The sequence below is a fragment of the Bubalus bubalis genome, chromosome 11, assembly GCF_019923935.1.
Source record: "Bubalus bubalis isolate 160015118507 breed Murrah chromosome 11, NDDB_SH_1, whole genome shotgun sequence".
Taxonomy (NCBI): Eukaryota; Metazoa; Chordata; class Mammalia; order Artiodactyla; family Bovidae; genus Bubalus; species Bubalus bubalis.
The window spans coordinates 49235568-49252109 of record NC_059167.1 but is presented as its reverse complement, the minus strand read 5'-3'; the positions used below and the strand labels follow the sequence as shown (position 1 = coordinate 49252109).

General features: G+C 37.0%; 1 protein-coding gene across 7 annotated transcripts in view; it reads right to left on the bottom strand.

Moving 5' to 3' along the window:
• Positions 1-14584, bottom strand: part of TEX9 (testis expressed 9) — a 101603-nt gene extending 87019 nt beyond the window's left edge. For all 7 annotated transcript variants that reach the window (XM_006074917.3, XM_025295645.2, XM_044925051.1 and 4 more), the window contains exons 1-4: positions 14423-14584; positions 14228-14319; positions 3768-3831; positions 2152-2231 (exon numbers count right to left, since the gene is read on the bottom strand). In XM_006074917.3, the coding sequence (XP_006074979.1) occupies positions 2152-2231; positions 3768-3831; positions 14228-14319; positions 14423-14443 (257 nt within the window). In that variant the 5' untranslated portion in view covers positions 14444-14584. The remainder of the gene's footprint in view (positions 1-2151; positions 2232-3767; positions 3832-14227; positions 14320-14422) is intronic.
• Positions 14585-16542: the final 1958 nt, after the last annotated feature.

Here is a 16542-nt window from a genome sequence, read left to right as displayed (position 1 = left end):
ACAAGATAAATCCCCCTCCCCCAAAATTAAATGAAGTAGAGATAGGCAACTTCCAGAAAAAGAACTCAGAATAATAATAGTGAAGATGATCCAGGATCTCAGGAAAAGGATGGAGGCAAAGACTGAGAAGATCTAAGAAATGTTTACCAAAGATCTAGAAGAACTAAAGAACAAACAGAGATGAATAATACACTAGAAGGAATCCATAGTAGAGTAATTGAGGCAGAAGAACAGATAAATGACCTGGAGGACAGAATGGTGGAAATCACTGCCACAGAACAGAATATAGAAAAAAGAATAAGAAATGAAGACAGCCTAAGAGACCTCTGGGACAACATTAAATGCAACAACATTAGCATTACAGGAGAATGTTGGGTCCCAGAAGGAGAAGAGAGAGCGAAAGGACATGAGAAAATAATTGAAGAGACAGTAGCTCAAAACTTGCCTTAATATGGGAAAGGAAATAGTCAACCAAGTCCAGGAAGCACAGTGAGTCCTAGGCAGGACAAACCCAAGGAGGAACACACTGAGACACATAGTAATCAAACTGACAAAAATTAAAGACAAAGATAAAATATTAAAAGCAACAACAGAAAAACAACAAATAACAGACACGGAAACTCCCATCAGGCTATCAGCTGATTTCTCAACAGAAACTCTGCAAGCCAGAAGGGAAGGGATGGTATGTTTAAAGTGATGAAAGGGAAGAACTTACAACAGAGAATACTCTGCCCAGCAAGACCCTTCTTCCGATTTGAAGGAGAAATCAAAAGCTTTCCAGACAAGCAAAAGTGAATAGAATTCAGCACCATCAAACTAGCTTTACAATAGATGCTAATGGAACTTCTCTAGGCAGGAAACACAAGAGAAGGAAAACACCTACAGAAAATAAACCCAAAACAATTAAGAAAACAGTAACAGGATCATACATATCAATCATTACCTTAAATATAAGTGGATTAAATGCACCAACCAAAAGACACAGACTGGCTGGGTGGATGAAAACATGTGCATGTGTATGTACTTCCACTTACCACATCAGTCTGCTTAACAAACACCCAAACACCCAAGTTGTATGTAATTATTTTATACTGTTAAGTTAATCATATTCCCATTATAGCTTGGAATTATAATTATCTTTTATTTTTTGTCTGGCCATTGATTGTGAAAATTGATAAACATATTTTACCACTGTGATTATGTAACTATTACTCATTTACTACCATTGTATCATGATTGGTCAACAGAAAAATAATAGAACTCTGTTATCACCAAAACTAGGATCTAACAGAAAAACCTGTAATCACTTTATAAAATCCAGATGCATTTCAGAATTATCTTGAAACTTTTTGGGGGGAAAAAAAAAATGCTCAGGTATTGCTTTTTTTCTCCAGAGCTCCAGATATGTTTCTATGAGTAGTCACGTTTAAAAACAACTGGACTATCTGATGATCTTTTACTTTTATCTAGTTTGTTTCACTTTTTCTATTTCATATTCAGTGCTCCCATTTCATTTAGTTTATGTTTTCCAATCTCTCTGTCTCTTCTTTTTTTTTTTTTGATGTTCTTTCTCATGCTATCAAATGTAGTAAAAAAGCTTTTGTGTATATATATATATAAATATGTATAATATATATATTTTGGAAAACTTATGAATTTTTGCCTAACTAAAAATACTATGACATTTTGATTCCACTTGTTTAACTCAGTTGAATAGAATGCCAGATTTCTAATTAAAAAAACAGATATGCAACAAGCAACAAAGGTTTACTGTATAGCATAGAGAACTACAGTCAATATCCTGTGATAACCTGTGATGGACAATAATTTCAAAAATAATATGTGTATTTGTATAACTGAATCATCTTGCTGTGTACTTGAAACATTGTAAATCAATTATACTTCAATAAAATATATATTTTTTTTAAAAAAGGTTATCACAAGGAAAAAAGATTCTGTAATTATATACGGTAATAGATATTAAGTAGACTCATTCTGGTGATCATTTCACAATACATACAAATACTGAATCATGCTGTATACCTAAAACCAACATAACACTGTATGTCAATTATACCTCAATTTAAAAAATCTTAAAGCATTTACCCAGTAAAAAGACACTTTTAAGGTGTTTGAGAATATGTCACTTACCTAAAGCTGTAATCATCTTTGTCCTCATATGATTTAGTTTGTGCTGAAACAGACTTAGATCGGACTTCTTGCTGATCTCTCTAAATAAAACAAAGGTAAGTCATGAAGAAAAAAAACTCACAAAACTAGGATATATTCAAGTGCCTTTCTGATCATTAATCATTTCAAAATTGTTCACGATTTCTATAAAATCAAAGCACAGAATTCTAAAAGCTATGGTATCAAAATAAGGTCTGTAACAATGTAGTTTCACCTTTCATTCATTCTTGGTTAGGAAAGTCACTCTAAGGGAAAATTCTAAGAATGTTAATGCCTCTAAATGATCTTAGCTGACTTCTTCCCAACTATATTAGGGCTTCCATCTTGTGTAACATGCAAAAGAAGTAAGGTTCACAAGAAATGAAAACATAAATCCATTTAATGGATAGAAAAATTTGTCTCAAATCAGACAAACTTCAATGTTACGATGACCACACAGAACTTAAAGTACTAAAAATGAAGCAATAAGAGTGAAAGCTTTTGAAGATGATGTATCAGTATGAAAGTAAGAAAACAAAAATTCAATATGGCAAGAGTTATATCCATCAGAGGACTAATGGATTTGATCAGAATACATAATGAATCCCTCATTCTACTATAATGTGGGGTTTCTTTGTTCAAACTATTTTCCAGCTCTTCAGGACACAAACAAAAGATGTAATAAAGTATTTATTTTTAAATAAAATATTTAATTACAAATGCAACTAACAAATCTTTAACCATTATCTCCATCTATTACCTGAAATGTTATGTTCCTATACTAACAAATAATGATAGTTCTGTCTAAGGCATTAAAATATTACCTATTCTTCAGTGACCCCATCAACTCTAAAGTGAGATGGGGATGGGGTTTAAATGAAAGAGAATTATAACTGAATTAAAACAAAAAATGAAACAAGCTTGAAAGCAGCTCTAAGGAGTACTATTATAGCCTATCAATTAGGATATTTATTCCTCTAAGGAATACTACTATATCCTATCATTAATAATGGGAATGCTGATGCTTACGGAGGGGCATTTAAAGAAGGAATAACCAATTTGGTAATCAGAATGGGGCAAATATCCTTATATTGTCTAGTAATATAGCCTCACCACATTTTCCTGACTATAAATCTGATTATGGACTAGCCCTAAGAATTTGAGTGACATCTAACTGCAGAGTTTAAGAAACAGATTACCATCTGAGCATTAGTGATAATCATTATCCTTTATTCAACTTCTGTCCAGAAACCGTATCCTTACTGAACTACTAGTACTAATTCAATATAGCTACTCACAAAACATTAATCTTAAAATAGTAGGAAATATTATTAAATATTAATGTAGCTATTAATTAGATGATTGGAATATCAAAATGGAAAACACTTTTTCAGTAGCTTTTAGAAAATGTGTGCTTCTCAAAAAACATATATATGCATATATACACATACCTATGCACATATTGATTTTCAATTTATAAATCACTGAACTGAAAATTTATGCTTTGGGCACTTTTTTGTATGTATGTTATACATCAAATTAAAAAGCTAAAAAATTAACACTGACGTGGAAATACTAATAATTGTACATTTACTTACTATTACTTCCTCAGCTTGTCGAACCAGATCAGCTGTTTTTGCCTCTAATTCTGCATTTAAACGTCTAAAAGCAGAAAATAATTTAATAGCTGTGATATGCTGAAGACTGTAACACAAAGCTAAAGAAACTGAATTTCAGTAACTACACTTCAGTTAAGTCAACAAATACTAAAACATACACACGACATTTTTACTTAAGAATTAACATAACTATTAGATTATTTCCAAATCCCTATGATTCCTTCTTCTTTGTGGTGGAAATTCAAGTGGTGTAAATATTAGCCTCTCCATATACTAGTAAAAATATTTCATTACAATTGCAACTAATATTGCCCTTACTTCAAGTAGAATGATTTGGAAAGAATAAACTGGGTGAGTTCACCTCAGTTTCACTCTTCATGTTCTTGGGATTCTGAGGGGGCTCACTCAGTTATGTACTTCAGTATAAGTTTCATCAGAAATACAGGCAATTCCTTTGATCTATACCTGCCATTTCTCTTTCTTCCATCTATTTGCAATCTAGCAAAGAACAGGAATACTATTTGGTCCCATTAAGACTGTAAGAGTACCAATGCCATTGAAGGAAACCGTTTTGAAAGGAAAAATTGCCCATAATCCTTCCACCATTATCAGATGATTTTTAGTATTCCCTTCTAAATATCATCTGTAAGCACATACACAATATTGTACTGTTCCCCCATAACAACATAGATGGAATATATTTACCTGTATATAAGTTTTAAAATTAATGCCTTCAGATCAGATCAGACCAGTCGCTCAGGCGTGTCCGACTCTGCGACCCCATGAATCGCAGCACGCCAGGCCTCCCTATCCATCACCAACTCCCGGAGTTCGCTCAGACTCACGTCCATCAAGTCAGTGATGCCATCCAGCCATCTCATCCTCTGTCGTCCCCTTCTCCTCCTGCCCCCAATCCCTCCCAGCATCAGAGCCTTAAATGGCTACAAAATATGCTGAAGAGTTGAATTTAACATAGTGTACTAAACTGTTCCTCTTGTTAGTTCAAGTTCCCTTCTCTGTTTTAAAGGTTAACATTATAATAAACATCTTCAAAAGCATATAACTTCTCAGTTCTATTCATAGGTCACATTTCTAGATGATGTAGGCTCTTCTGAAGTTTTATGAAGAAAATATGCAAAACAATTTTTAAAATGAGATATCTTGTGTTTTTTAGATATGTAATTCAGAGGTAATGCACACCAGTGACGACCCCCAGAAAGAAAAAAGCAGTATCATATCCCTTTTTAAAACAGTCTGATGTTTCAAGAAGTATTTTTATACCCTAGGATGAGTTAATCAAAAGAAATAATATCTAATGCAGTCTCAAAGTTGTATTCAAGATGCCTTTACCTGATTTTCCACATTTCCCTAACAAGAACCATGATAAGTTTCTGGTCAACATAGTAGACTGAGGTAACTCAAAAGACTACTCTTCTGCTCCAAAACCCATAGAAATCCTGGATAAACTGCAATAAAGGAAATGTTGCTAAACTTAAACTCAGGCAAAGAAAACACCCTGGCACTAAAAATACAGCAGTAACTCAAAGTGAGAGCAGTAAACAGGAACAGAAGCCAAAACAGCTTAACAGCTAGAAACCAATGCACTTGAGGGAATCATAAAGGGCTACTACACCTGTGAACCACAGACTACAAAAACACCGCCCACAACCTTAGGTGAACGGAAATGAAACCAGAGCCACGTGTGGAAAAGATTCTCCTATGAGTAATTAGAGCACACAGAAGTGTATTCCAAGTTTGTCTTACCCAGATGGTATAGGGACACTAGGCCAAAACTTTAATATAGAAAGTTGGCTTAGAACCAGTGAAAACTGATAAGCTAATAAACTGAAATGCAAAACCACCCTTAGGAATATTTAGTCATCTAGAAAAAATGCAACTCTCTCAGAAAGCAGACTCTAATACTAAAGATGCCTTCACAAAGATAATAAATTGCATTAAGAAATAAGTTTCCAGGATGGACAATCAACAGATACAAACAGAATTGGCACCAAAAGACCTGGAGATAATAAAACAACCTAAGAAAGAATTTTAAGTAACATTTTTCAGTAAGAAAGAAAAATAGAAACCATTAGGCAAGAACCAAGCACTGTCAACATATATTCAAAAAAACACTGAATTTGGAAAACAACCCAACAGAAATTACATAATGAAAATACAGTCAATGTAAATAAAACTCAAATGCAATGGATAAATTGAACAATAGAATGAAGAGGGAATGGATGAATTGGAAGACAGATATGAGAAAATTACCAACAAAAAGGTACAGAGAAACAAAAAGATAAAAAATGCAAGACAGAGTTTAACATCTATTCAAGACAGACAGTAAGACAAAGATAGATTATAGCAACCTAATAGACACTGCCGAAGAAAATCCCAGAAAGGGAGGAAATGCCAAAATTTAAAGAGATATGCTGAGTATAATCTAAGGAAGTGTGACACATCCAGCTCTGTTCTTTCTCTGGATGGTCCTAGCTATTAGGCGTCTTTTGTGTACCCATACAAATTTTAAAGTTATTTGTTCTAGTTCTGTTAAAAAAAAAAAAAAAATCCCATTGGTATTTGATAGGACTGCAATGAACCTATAGACTGGTTTCAGTACTATGGTCATTTTAACAATATTAATTCTACTAATCTATGAATACAATGTATCTTTCACCCTCTTCCTGTTGTCTTGAATTTCTTTCATCAGTGTCTTATAGTTTTCTCAGTACAGATCTTTTACCCCCTTAGATTTATTCCTAAGTATTTTATTATTTTGATGCAATCATAAATGGGATTCTTTCCTTAATTTCTATTTCTAATAGATTGCTTTTAGTGTACAGTGGTGGTTGGTGGTTTAGTTGCTAAGTCATGTCTGACTCTGGTGACCACATGAGCTGTGCCCACCAGGTTCCTCTATCCATGGGATTTCCCAGGCAAGGATACTACTGTGGGTTGCCATTTCCTTCTCCAGGGAATCCTCTTGACCCAGGGATCAAACCTGGGTCTCCTGCATTGCAGGCAGTCTCTTGCATTGCAGGCGGATTCTTTTACCAACTGAGCCACCAGGGAAATGAGTATTAATTTTGCAACTCTACTGAATTCACTGATGAGCTGTACTAGCTTTCTGGTGGCATCATTAGGATTTTCTATGTATAGTATCCTGTCAGCAAACAATGACACTTTTACTTCCCTTCCAGTTAGATTCCTTTTCTTTTGTTCCTTCTCTGATTGCCATGGCTAGGATTTTCAATACTATGCTGAATTAAAGTGCTAAGAGTGAGCATCCTGATCTTAGACGAAAATGCTTGTTCCCGATCTTAGATAAAATGCTTTTAGCTTTTCACCACCAAGTACTATGTTAGCTATGAGCTTATATGTGTGTTAGTCACTCAGTCGTGTCTGATTCTCTGTGACTCCATGGACTGTAGCCTGCCAGGCTCCTCGTCCATGGAAGTCTTCAAGCAAGAATGGTGGGGAGGGTTGCCACACCTTTTTTCAGGGGATCTTCCCAAGCTAGGGATTGAACCTGGGTCTCCTGTATTGCAGACAGTTTCTTTACCATTTGAGCTAAACTGGGAAGCCCATGAGCTTATATATGGACTTCATTATGTTGAAATATATTCCCTCTACACAAACATTGTGGAGAAGGAAATGGCAACCCACTCCAGTATTCTTGCCTGGAGAATCCCATGGACAAAGGAGCCTGGTGGGCTACAGTCCATGGGGTTGCAAAGAGACACGACTGAGCAACTAACACACACACACACACAAACACTGAGGACGGGAGAGTTTTTATCATAAATGGATGTTGAGTTTTGTCAAATGTTTTTTTTGCATTTGATCATATGATCTATTCAGATAAGCATATGATTTTTATTCTCCTTTTGTTAATGTGTGTATCACATTGTTAAGATTTCCAGATATTGAACCACCCTTGCATCCCAGGATAACACTCACTTGATCACAGTGTATGATCCTTTCAATATATTACTGGATTCAGTTTGCTAATATTTTATTGAGGATTTTTACATTGATGTTCATCAATGATATTAGCCTATAATTTTCTTTTTTGTAACATCTTTGTATAGTTTTAGTATCAAGGTGATGCTGGCCTCATTCAATGAGTTCAGAAGTGTTCCTCACTCTGCAACTTTTTGAAATTGTTTTAGGATAGGCATTAACTCTTTTATAAATGTTTGGTAGAACTGTTTATTATTCTTCTTGGTTTGATCCATAGAACATTCTACTACAAAGCTACAGCAGGTGAAACAGTATGGTACTGGAACAAAAGCAGACACATAGATCAACGGAGCAGAAGGGTGAGCCCAGAAACAAACCTACACTTACGTGGGTAACTGTGACAAAGCAGAAAAAAATATACAGTGAAGAAAAGACAGTCTTTCAATAAGTCATGCTGGGAAGACGGGCTGCTACATTTAAAATAAAATAAGAACTTTTTTCACAGCATACACAAAAATAAACTCAAAATGGATTAAAGACCTAAATGTAAGACCACAAACCATAAAACCTGAGAAGAAAACATAGGTAGAATATTCTTTGACATAAATCACAACAATATTTTTTGGATCTGTCTCCTAAGAAAATAAAATACATACATACATGCACAGGACCTAATTAAACTTGAAAGAAAAAAAAAAAGGAAAGGAAACCACTGACAAAATGAACATCTACTGAATGGAAGAAAATATTTGCAAATGATATGACTAACAAGGTTTTAATATTCAAAATATATAAATAGCTAATACTACTCAATACTAAAAAAAACACAAAACAAATAATCTGGTTAAAAAATGGGAAGAAAACATAAAAAGGCATTTTCCCAAAGAAGAATACAGATGGCCAATGGGCACATGTAAAGCACAACATTGTTAATCATCAGAGAAATGTAAAGCAAAGCTATAATATGATCTCATACCTGTCAGAATGGCTACTATCAAAAAGACCACAAATAACAAATGTTGTCAAGAATGTGGAGAAAAGGGAACCCTCCTACACTGTTGGTGGGAATATAAATTGGTGCAGCCACTGTGGAAAACAGTATGGCAGTTTCTCAAAAAATTGAAGATATAACTACCATATGACCCAGTAATTCCACTCTTGCATATATATCCAACAAAAATGAAAGCACTACTTTGAAAAAAATATATGTACCACCATGTTCATAGCAGCATTTACAAGAGCCAAGATATGTTCATCAACATGTTCATCAACAGATGAATGGATAAAGAGGATGTGGCATAAAAATACATACATATACACTATGATATACTGTTCAATTATGAAAAAAAAGAAACTGTGCCATTTGCAACAACATGAATGGACCTGGAGGGTATTCTGGTTAGTGAAACACGTCAGACAGAGAAAGACAAATACTGTGTGTTACCACTTAAGTGTAAATCTAAAAAATAAAGCAAATGAATGAATATAACAGAATAGAAACAGACCCACATACATAGAGAACAAACTAATGGTTAACAATGGGAAGAGGGAAGAAGAAAAGCATATGATAGTGGTGAAGAATTAAGATATACAAACTGCTGTGTATGAAATAAATAAGATACAAGAATATATGGGCTTCTCAGGTGGAGCTAGTGGTAAAGAACCCACTGGCCAATGCAGGAGACGACGTAAGAGACATGGGTTCGATCCCTAGGTGAGGAAGATCCCCTGGAGGAGGGCACAGCAACCCACTCCAGTATTCTTGCCTGGAGAATCCCATGGACAGAGAAGCCCAGGGGGCTACAGTCCATAGGGTCACACAGAGTCAGATATGACTTAGCACAAACACACAAAGATATACTGTACAACACAGGAAATACAGCTATTATTTGACAATAATTTTAAATGGAATAAATTTATAAAAGTTTTGAATCACTATGCTATAAACCTAAACTACTATAATATTGTAAATCAAGTATACCTCAATAAAACAAAAAGAAAAACAAAATTATTTGAAACCTGAAGAATACAGTAAGAGACAAAAACCAGAAGACACTACTTTTTATAAAAAGAAATAATGCTGAGAATTTTCCAGAAATGAATAATTACAGGGATCCCAGGCAGAATCAAGAAAACAAATCCACACCTGTACACACTGGGTAAAACTGCATAACTTCAAAGACAAGGAAAATATGCTTTAAATTACAAACCAAACATTTAAAAAGAAGAGAGAAAAATAGTCTCCCAACATGATTATCTTAGAAGCTGACAGCAGATGGCTTATCAATATCTCTAGATTACAATGGTACCTTTGGACAACCAAATGGTACTTTTAATGAACTGTCAGGAGATGGGCTGCAGGGACTAGCCATTTCAAGTTCTATATTCAGCTAAACTATCTTTGAAGAATAAATACAAAGTAAAATTTTCAGGTAAGACTGGTGAATTTAAGACTCAGATTTTAACATAGAAAACTAATGAATGCTCTATGCTTCATAAAAAAAGGAAACTGAACCTAGAAAAAAAAGGAATCATGATGCAAAGAAATGACAAAACATGATGATAAATCTAAATTAGCACAGAATATGAAAACACAGGTAGGGGTATTCAAAGCAAAGGGGAAGTAAGTAGTATTTAACTTGCAAACAAGGGAAACCAAGTTAAACTATTCTGAGGTCTTTCCAAAAACAATAAAGGGAAAATAAAGATATAATGAAAACTCATTCAACCAATAAACGACAGAAAAGAACCAAAGAAAAGGCACAAATAGAAAACAAAACATAAGATGACCAAAACAACTTCAAATCAACAAACAAAATACCATAAATTCACTTATTAGAAGGCAGAAATTATTAGAGAGTAAAAAAGAAATGTTCTTAATAAAGCTAAATGACATACAAAGTTTGAAAATAAAAGAATGAAAAAGATGTAAAGACACTACAAATAATGACAGGAATTATTCAAGAGGTTTTAAATAAAATGATATAGCTCCCAAACAAAAATGGACAAATTAAAAGAAATTTTTAAGTTATAATTATAGCTGATTTTAGTACACCTCTGCTGCTGCTGCTGCTAAGTCACTTCAGTCGTGTCCGATTCTGTGCGACCCCATAGACGGCAGCCCTGTCCCTGGGATTCTCCAGGCAAGAGCACTAGAGTGGGTTGCCATTTCCTTCTCCAATGCATGAAAGTGAAAAGTGAAAGTGAAATCGCTCAGTCATGTCTGACTCTTAGCGACCCCATGGACTGCAGCCCACCAGACTCCTCCGTCCATGGGATTTTCCAGGCAAGAGTACTGGAGTGGGGTGCCATTGCCTTCTCCATAGTACACCTCTAACAGAAGCCAATACAGCTACTGGAGAAAAAAATGATGAGGGTACTGCTATTATGGACAGCAAAAGTAATTACCTTGATCTAAGTTATTAGTCAACAAATAGTAAATACACTTTCTATCAAAGAATACACTGAATATTTACAAAAATTCCACATGTACCTGGTCACAACTAAGTTTCAACACGCTTTTGAAAATAAATCATACATACATTCTCTGACCATAGTACAATTAAAAATAAAATTTTAAATAACAAAAATAAAACAAGCAAACAAACAGATGCTTGACAATTACAAAAACACACTAAAATAAACACTATGAAAATCATAAAATATTCAAAACTAAATAATCAGAAAGAATAGACATATCAATACAGACCTTGAAATACAGATTAGCTATGGTTGCAGAGAAATATCAAATGTATTAAATTTAAATGCAAAATTTAAATGTATTAAAAAATTAGAAAACTAAAATAAGAAAAACTAAATTCACAATTAGAAGAAAAAGAAACTATAAAGATAAGGCTAATGAAAAAAATTTTTAATCACACAGAAAATTAGCAATAAAACCAAAAGTTAATTCTCTGAAAAGACCAATAAAACATATACATCTCCCAATAAGACTGACAGAAAAGGCCCCAAAAGAAGATATGTATTAAGTTACAGATATAGTCAAGACTTAAAATATAAGAGCATAATTAGAATGTATGTTGCCTCTTGAGAAACTTACATGCAGGTCAGGAAGCAACAGTTAGAACTGGACATGGAACAACAGACTGGTTCCAAATAGGAAAAGGAGTCCGTCAAGGCTGTATATTGTCACCCTGCTTATTTAACTTAAATGCAGAGTACATCATGAGAAACACTGGGCTGGAAGAAGCACAAGCTGGAATCAAGATTGCCAGGAGAAATAGCAATAACCTCAGATATGCAGATGACACCACCCTTATGGCAGAAAGTGAAGAGGAACTAAAAAGCCTCTTGATGAAAAGTGAAAGTGTAGAGTGAAAAAGTTGGCTTAAAGCTCAACATTCAGAAAACGAAGATCATGGCATTTGGTCCCGTCACTTCACGGCAAATAGATGGGGAAACAGTGTCAGACTTAATTTTTGGCAGGCTCCAAAATCACTGCAGATGGTGATAGCAGCCATGAAATTAAAAGACTCTTACTCCTTGGAAGAAAAGTTATGACCAACCTAGACAGCATATTCAAAAGCAGAGACATTACTTTGCCAACAAAGGTCCATCTAGTCAAGGCTATGGTTTTTCCAGTGGTCATGTATGGATGTGAGAGTTGGACTGTGAAGAAAGCTGAGCACCGAAGAATGGATGCTTTTGAACTATGGTGTTGGAGAAGACTCTTTAGAGTCCGTTGGACTGCAAGGAGATCCAACCAGTCCATTCTGAAGGAGATCGGCCCTGGGATTGCTTTGGAAGGAATGATGCTAAAGCTGAAACTCCAGTACTTTGGCCACCTCATGCAAAGAGTTGACTCATTGGAAAAGACTCTGATGCTGGGAGGGATTGGGGGCAGGAGGAAAAGGGGACGACAGAGGATGAGATGGCTGGATGGACATGAGTCTGAGTGAACTCCGGGAGTTTGTGATGGACAGGGAGGTCTGGCGTGCTGCGATTCATGGGGTTGCAAAGAGTCGGACATGACTGAGCGACTGAACTGAACTGACAGCCTTAACAAGAGGCTTCCCAGGCGGTTCAGTGCTAAAGAATCTGTCTGCAACGTAGGAGACACAGATTTCCATCCCTGGGTTGGGAAGATCCCCTGGAGAAGGAAATGGCAACCTACTCCAGTATTCTGTTTAGGGAAGTCTATGGACAGAGGAGTTGGGAAGGCTACATTCTATGGGGGTTGTAAGAGACAAGACTTAGCAACTAAATATTAGCCTTAATGAAGGGCCAGGTGCAAAATATACTTTGAAATACCCAGGTGAATTAACCTAATGCATGGTAATGAAAACAAATGTTTTCGGTTTAGCTGACTCAGAGCTGTTACAGAACAACAGATCCACTGATTAAGTACACTGTTACTAGAATAATAGGCCCATTTTATCAAACAGTGGAAGATGATTATGTTTCTACATGCTATGGGAAGCTAACATGTCTAGTTTATCTAAATACAGTACACTTCAGTTTTAACTCTAAACATGGTTTCATTTTAGGTACAAATCATTTGGTAACTACATTTAACCATCTGAGGAATTGCTGGGATGTTTTGCAAGTTTTAAATTACATTACTTTAATTAAAAAGAAAGTAAACTTTTAAAATATAATTTTTCTGGTAAGGGTATACATGTGGGCAAATAAAAGACATGGTCTGTGACCTCGTGGAACTCAGTCCAGCACAGAAAACACACACAAAGTAAACTAACAAATGAATTAACGGTAACAAGTTACACTAATAGCAAAGAAAATTTAATCAGACAATAAAAGAGTAGGAAGCCTACTTATAGTCAAAAAAGGCCACTCTAGTAGACAGAAAAGAAAGAGGTCAAGATTACACAAGAGGTAGAAGCCAAGTGTGACAGAGCTTTTGAAGTGCAACTGGAAGCCACTGCAAAGTTGTAGGCAAGAGAGAGAGAAGATCAAATTAACAAGATTACTGACATCTGCATGACAACTAGGGGATGAAGAGTGGAGTGGTCCAAGAGTGAAAACACGTGATGTCAGGATATCAGTAATTACAGTGAGAATAGGTAAGGAAAGGAAACCCTCCCAACTCCAACAAACGTGGATAAGAATGAAAATTCCAAATGCCCTGAGAAACATGCTTTGAGTTTAGAAACCAAACCTAAAAGAAATTTACATACGGAAACTCCAAGAACCTGAAATTAAGTGGAATTCCTTTAACTAGAAACTGAACCATTCGCTGGCAATTCGCGCTATCCAAACTACTTCTAGAAATATCATCTTGCTGACGAACAGGTTTACTTATTTGGGTAAAATTTTCTCCCGCTTCCAACACCTACGAGGACGCGGTTCAAGTTAAAGAGGAAAGATGAAGGGCAAGTAAATGGGCTGAGAAGAAAATGCTGGACAATGAACGGTCTCAAAGATCCAGTCACCAGGAAAAGTACTTGTAAGCAGCCTCATTTAGGTGAAAGAAAAAGCTGAACCGCCGAAGTTCTTACTTATATTCTTCCTCCTTGGCGAGGAGGTCCCGTCGAGGCGTGGCAGGTTGCTGAATGCGTGGCGAGAGCAGAGTCCCTGAAACGCCCGGTCTCTGTAAAAGAGGCAAACACTTTCAGAACCAAAGTTCAATGAATTTTGGTGTTCTCAGAACGCCGAAACCTAGCTGCTACCCAGGAGAGTCCAGTTGAACTAACCTTGAAACTTCTCCCGGCCATCTTTCGCGACCACGACGCCGTTACCGCGGCAACGACGCACTTTCCCGCGAGAGTTACCACAACCCCGGCGGCCTTCCAGCTAAGGGCACGATTGGGACCACGCCCCAACTCTCTGCAGAAAACAGCGCGAGCTTAGGACCGGGCTGAGAACTAGGGAGTGTGCGCTGCTGTTTTTGTATCCGACTTGCGATAAACGCTAACCGCAGTCTTGGAGAAGGCAATGGCACCCCACTCCAGTACTTTTGTCTGGAAAATCCCATGGATGGAGGGGCCTGGTAGGCTGCAGTCCATGGGGTCGCCAAGAGTCGGACACGACTGAGCGACTTCCCTTTCACTTTTCACTTTCATGCATTGGAGAAGGAAATGGCAACCCTCTCCAGTGTTCTTGCCTGGAGAATCCCAGGGACGGGGGAGCCTGGTGGGCTGCCGTCTATGGGGTCGCATAGAGTCGGACACGACTGAAGTGACTTAGCATCAGTAGCAGCAGCAACCGCAGTCTTACTGAACTGAAGAAGCCAAAGTCGTGGACTGATTTATAGAATGGGAATGACTAGAGATCTCTTCAAGAAAATCAGAGATACCAAGGGAACATTTCATGCAAAGATGGGCTCAATACAGGACAGAAATGGTATGGCCCTAACAGAAGCATAAGATATTAAGAAGAGGTAGCAAGAATACACCAGAGAAGGCAATGGCACCCCACTCCAGTGTTCTTGCCTGGAGAATCCCAGAGACGGGGGAGCCTGGTGGGCTGCTGTATGGGGTCGCACAGAGTTGGACACGACTGAAGCGACTTAGCAGCAGCAAGAATACACAAAAGAACTGTACAAAAGATCTTCACGACCCAGATAGTCACGATGGTGTGATCACTCACCTAGAGCCAGACATCCTGGAATGTGAACTCAAGTGGGCCTTAGGAAGCATCACTAGGAACAAAGTTAGTGGAGGTGATGGAATAGTGGAGGAGATGGAATTCCAGTTGAGCTATTTCAAATCCTAAAAGATGATGCTGTGAAAGTGCTGCACTGAATATTCCAGCAAACTTAGAAAACTCAGCACTGGCCACAGGACAGTTTTCATTCCAATCCCAAAGAAAGGCAACGCCAAAGAATGCTCAAACTACCGCACAATTGCACTGATCTCACACACTAGTAAAGTAATGCTCAAAATTCTCCAAGCCAGGCTTCAACAATATGTGAACGGTGAACTTCCAGATGTTCAAGGTGGTTTTAGAAAAGGCAGAGGAAACAGAGATCAAATTGCCAACATCCGTTGGATCATAGAAAGTGCATGAGACTTCCAGAAAAACATCTATTTCTGCTTTATTGACTATGCCAAAGCCTTTGACTGTGTGGATCACCATAAACTGTGGAAAATTTTGAAGGCGATGGTAATACCAGACCACCTGACCTGCCTCTTGAGAAATCTGTATGCAGGTCAGGAAGCAAGTTAGAACTGGACACGGAACAGACTGGTTCCAAATAGGAAAAGAAGTACGTCAAGGCTGTATATTGCCACCATGCTTATTTAATTTATATGCAGAGTACATCATGAGAAACGCTGGGTTGGATGAAGCGCAAGCTGGAATCAAGATTGCTGGGAGAAATATCAATAACCTCAGATATGCAGATGATACCACCCTTATAGCAGAAAGTTAAAAAGAACTAAAGAGCCTCTTGATTAAAGTGAAAGAGGAGAGTGAAAAAGTTGACTTAAAGCTCAACATTCAGAAAACTAGGATCGTGGCATTCCGTCCCATCACTTCATGGCAAATAGATGGGGAAACAGTGGAAACAGTGGCAGACTTTATTTTCCTGGGCTCCAAAATCATTCCGATGGTGATTGCAGCCATGAAATAAAAAGATGCTTACTCCTTGGAAGAAAAATTATGACCAACCTAGACAGCATATTGGAGAAGGCAGTGGCAACCCCCTCCGGTACTCTTGCCTGGAAAATCCCATGGACGGAGGAGCCTGGAAGGCTGCAGTCCTTGGGGTCGCTGAAGGTCAGACACGACTGAGTGACTTCACTTTCACTTTTCACTTTCATGCATTGGAGAAGGAAATGGCGACCCACTCTAGTGTTCTTGCCTGGAGAAT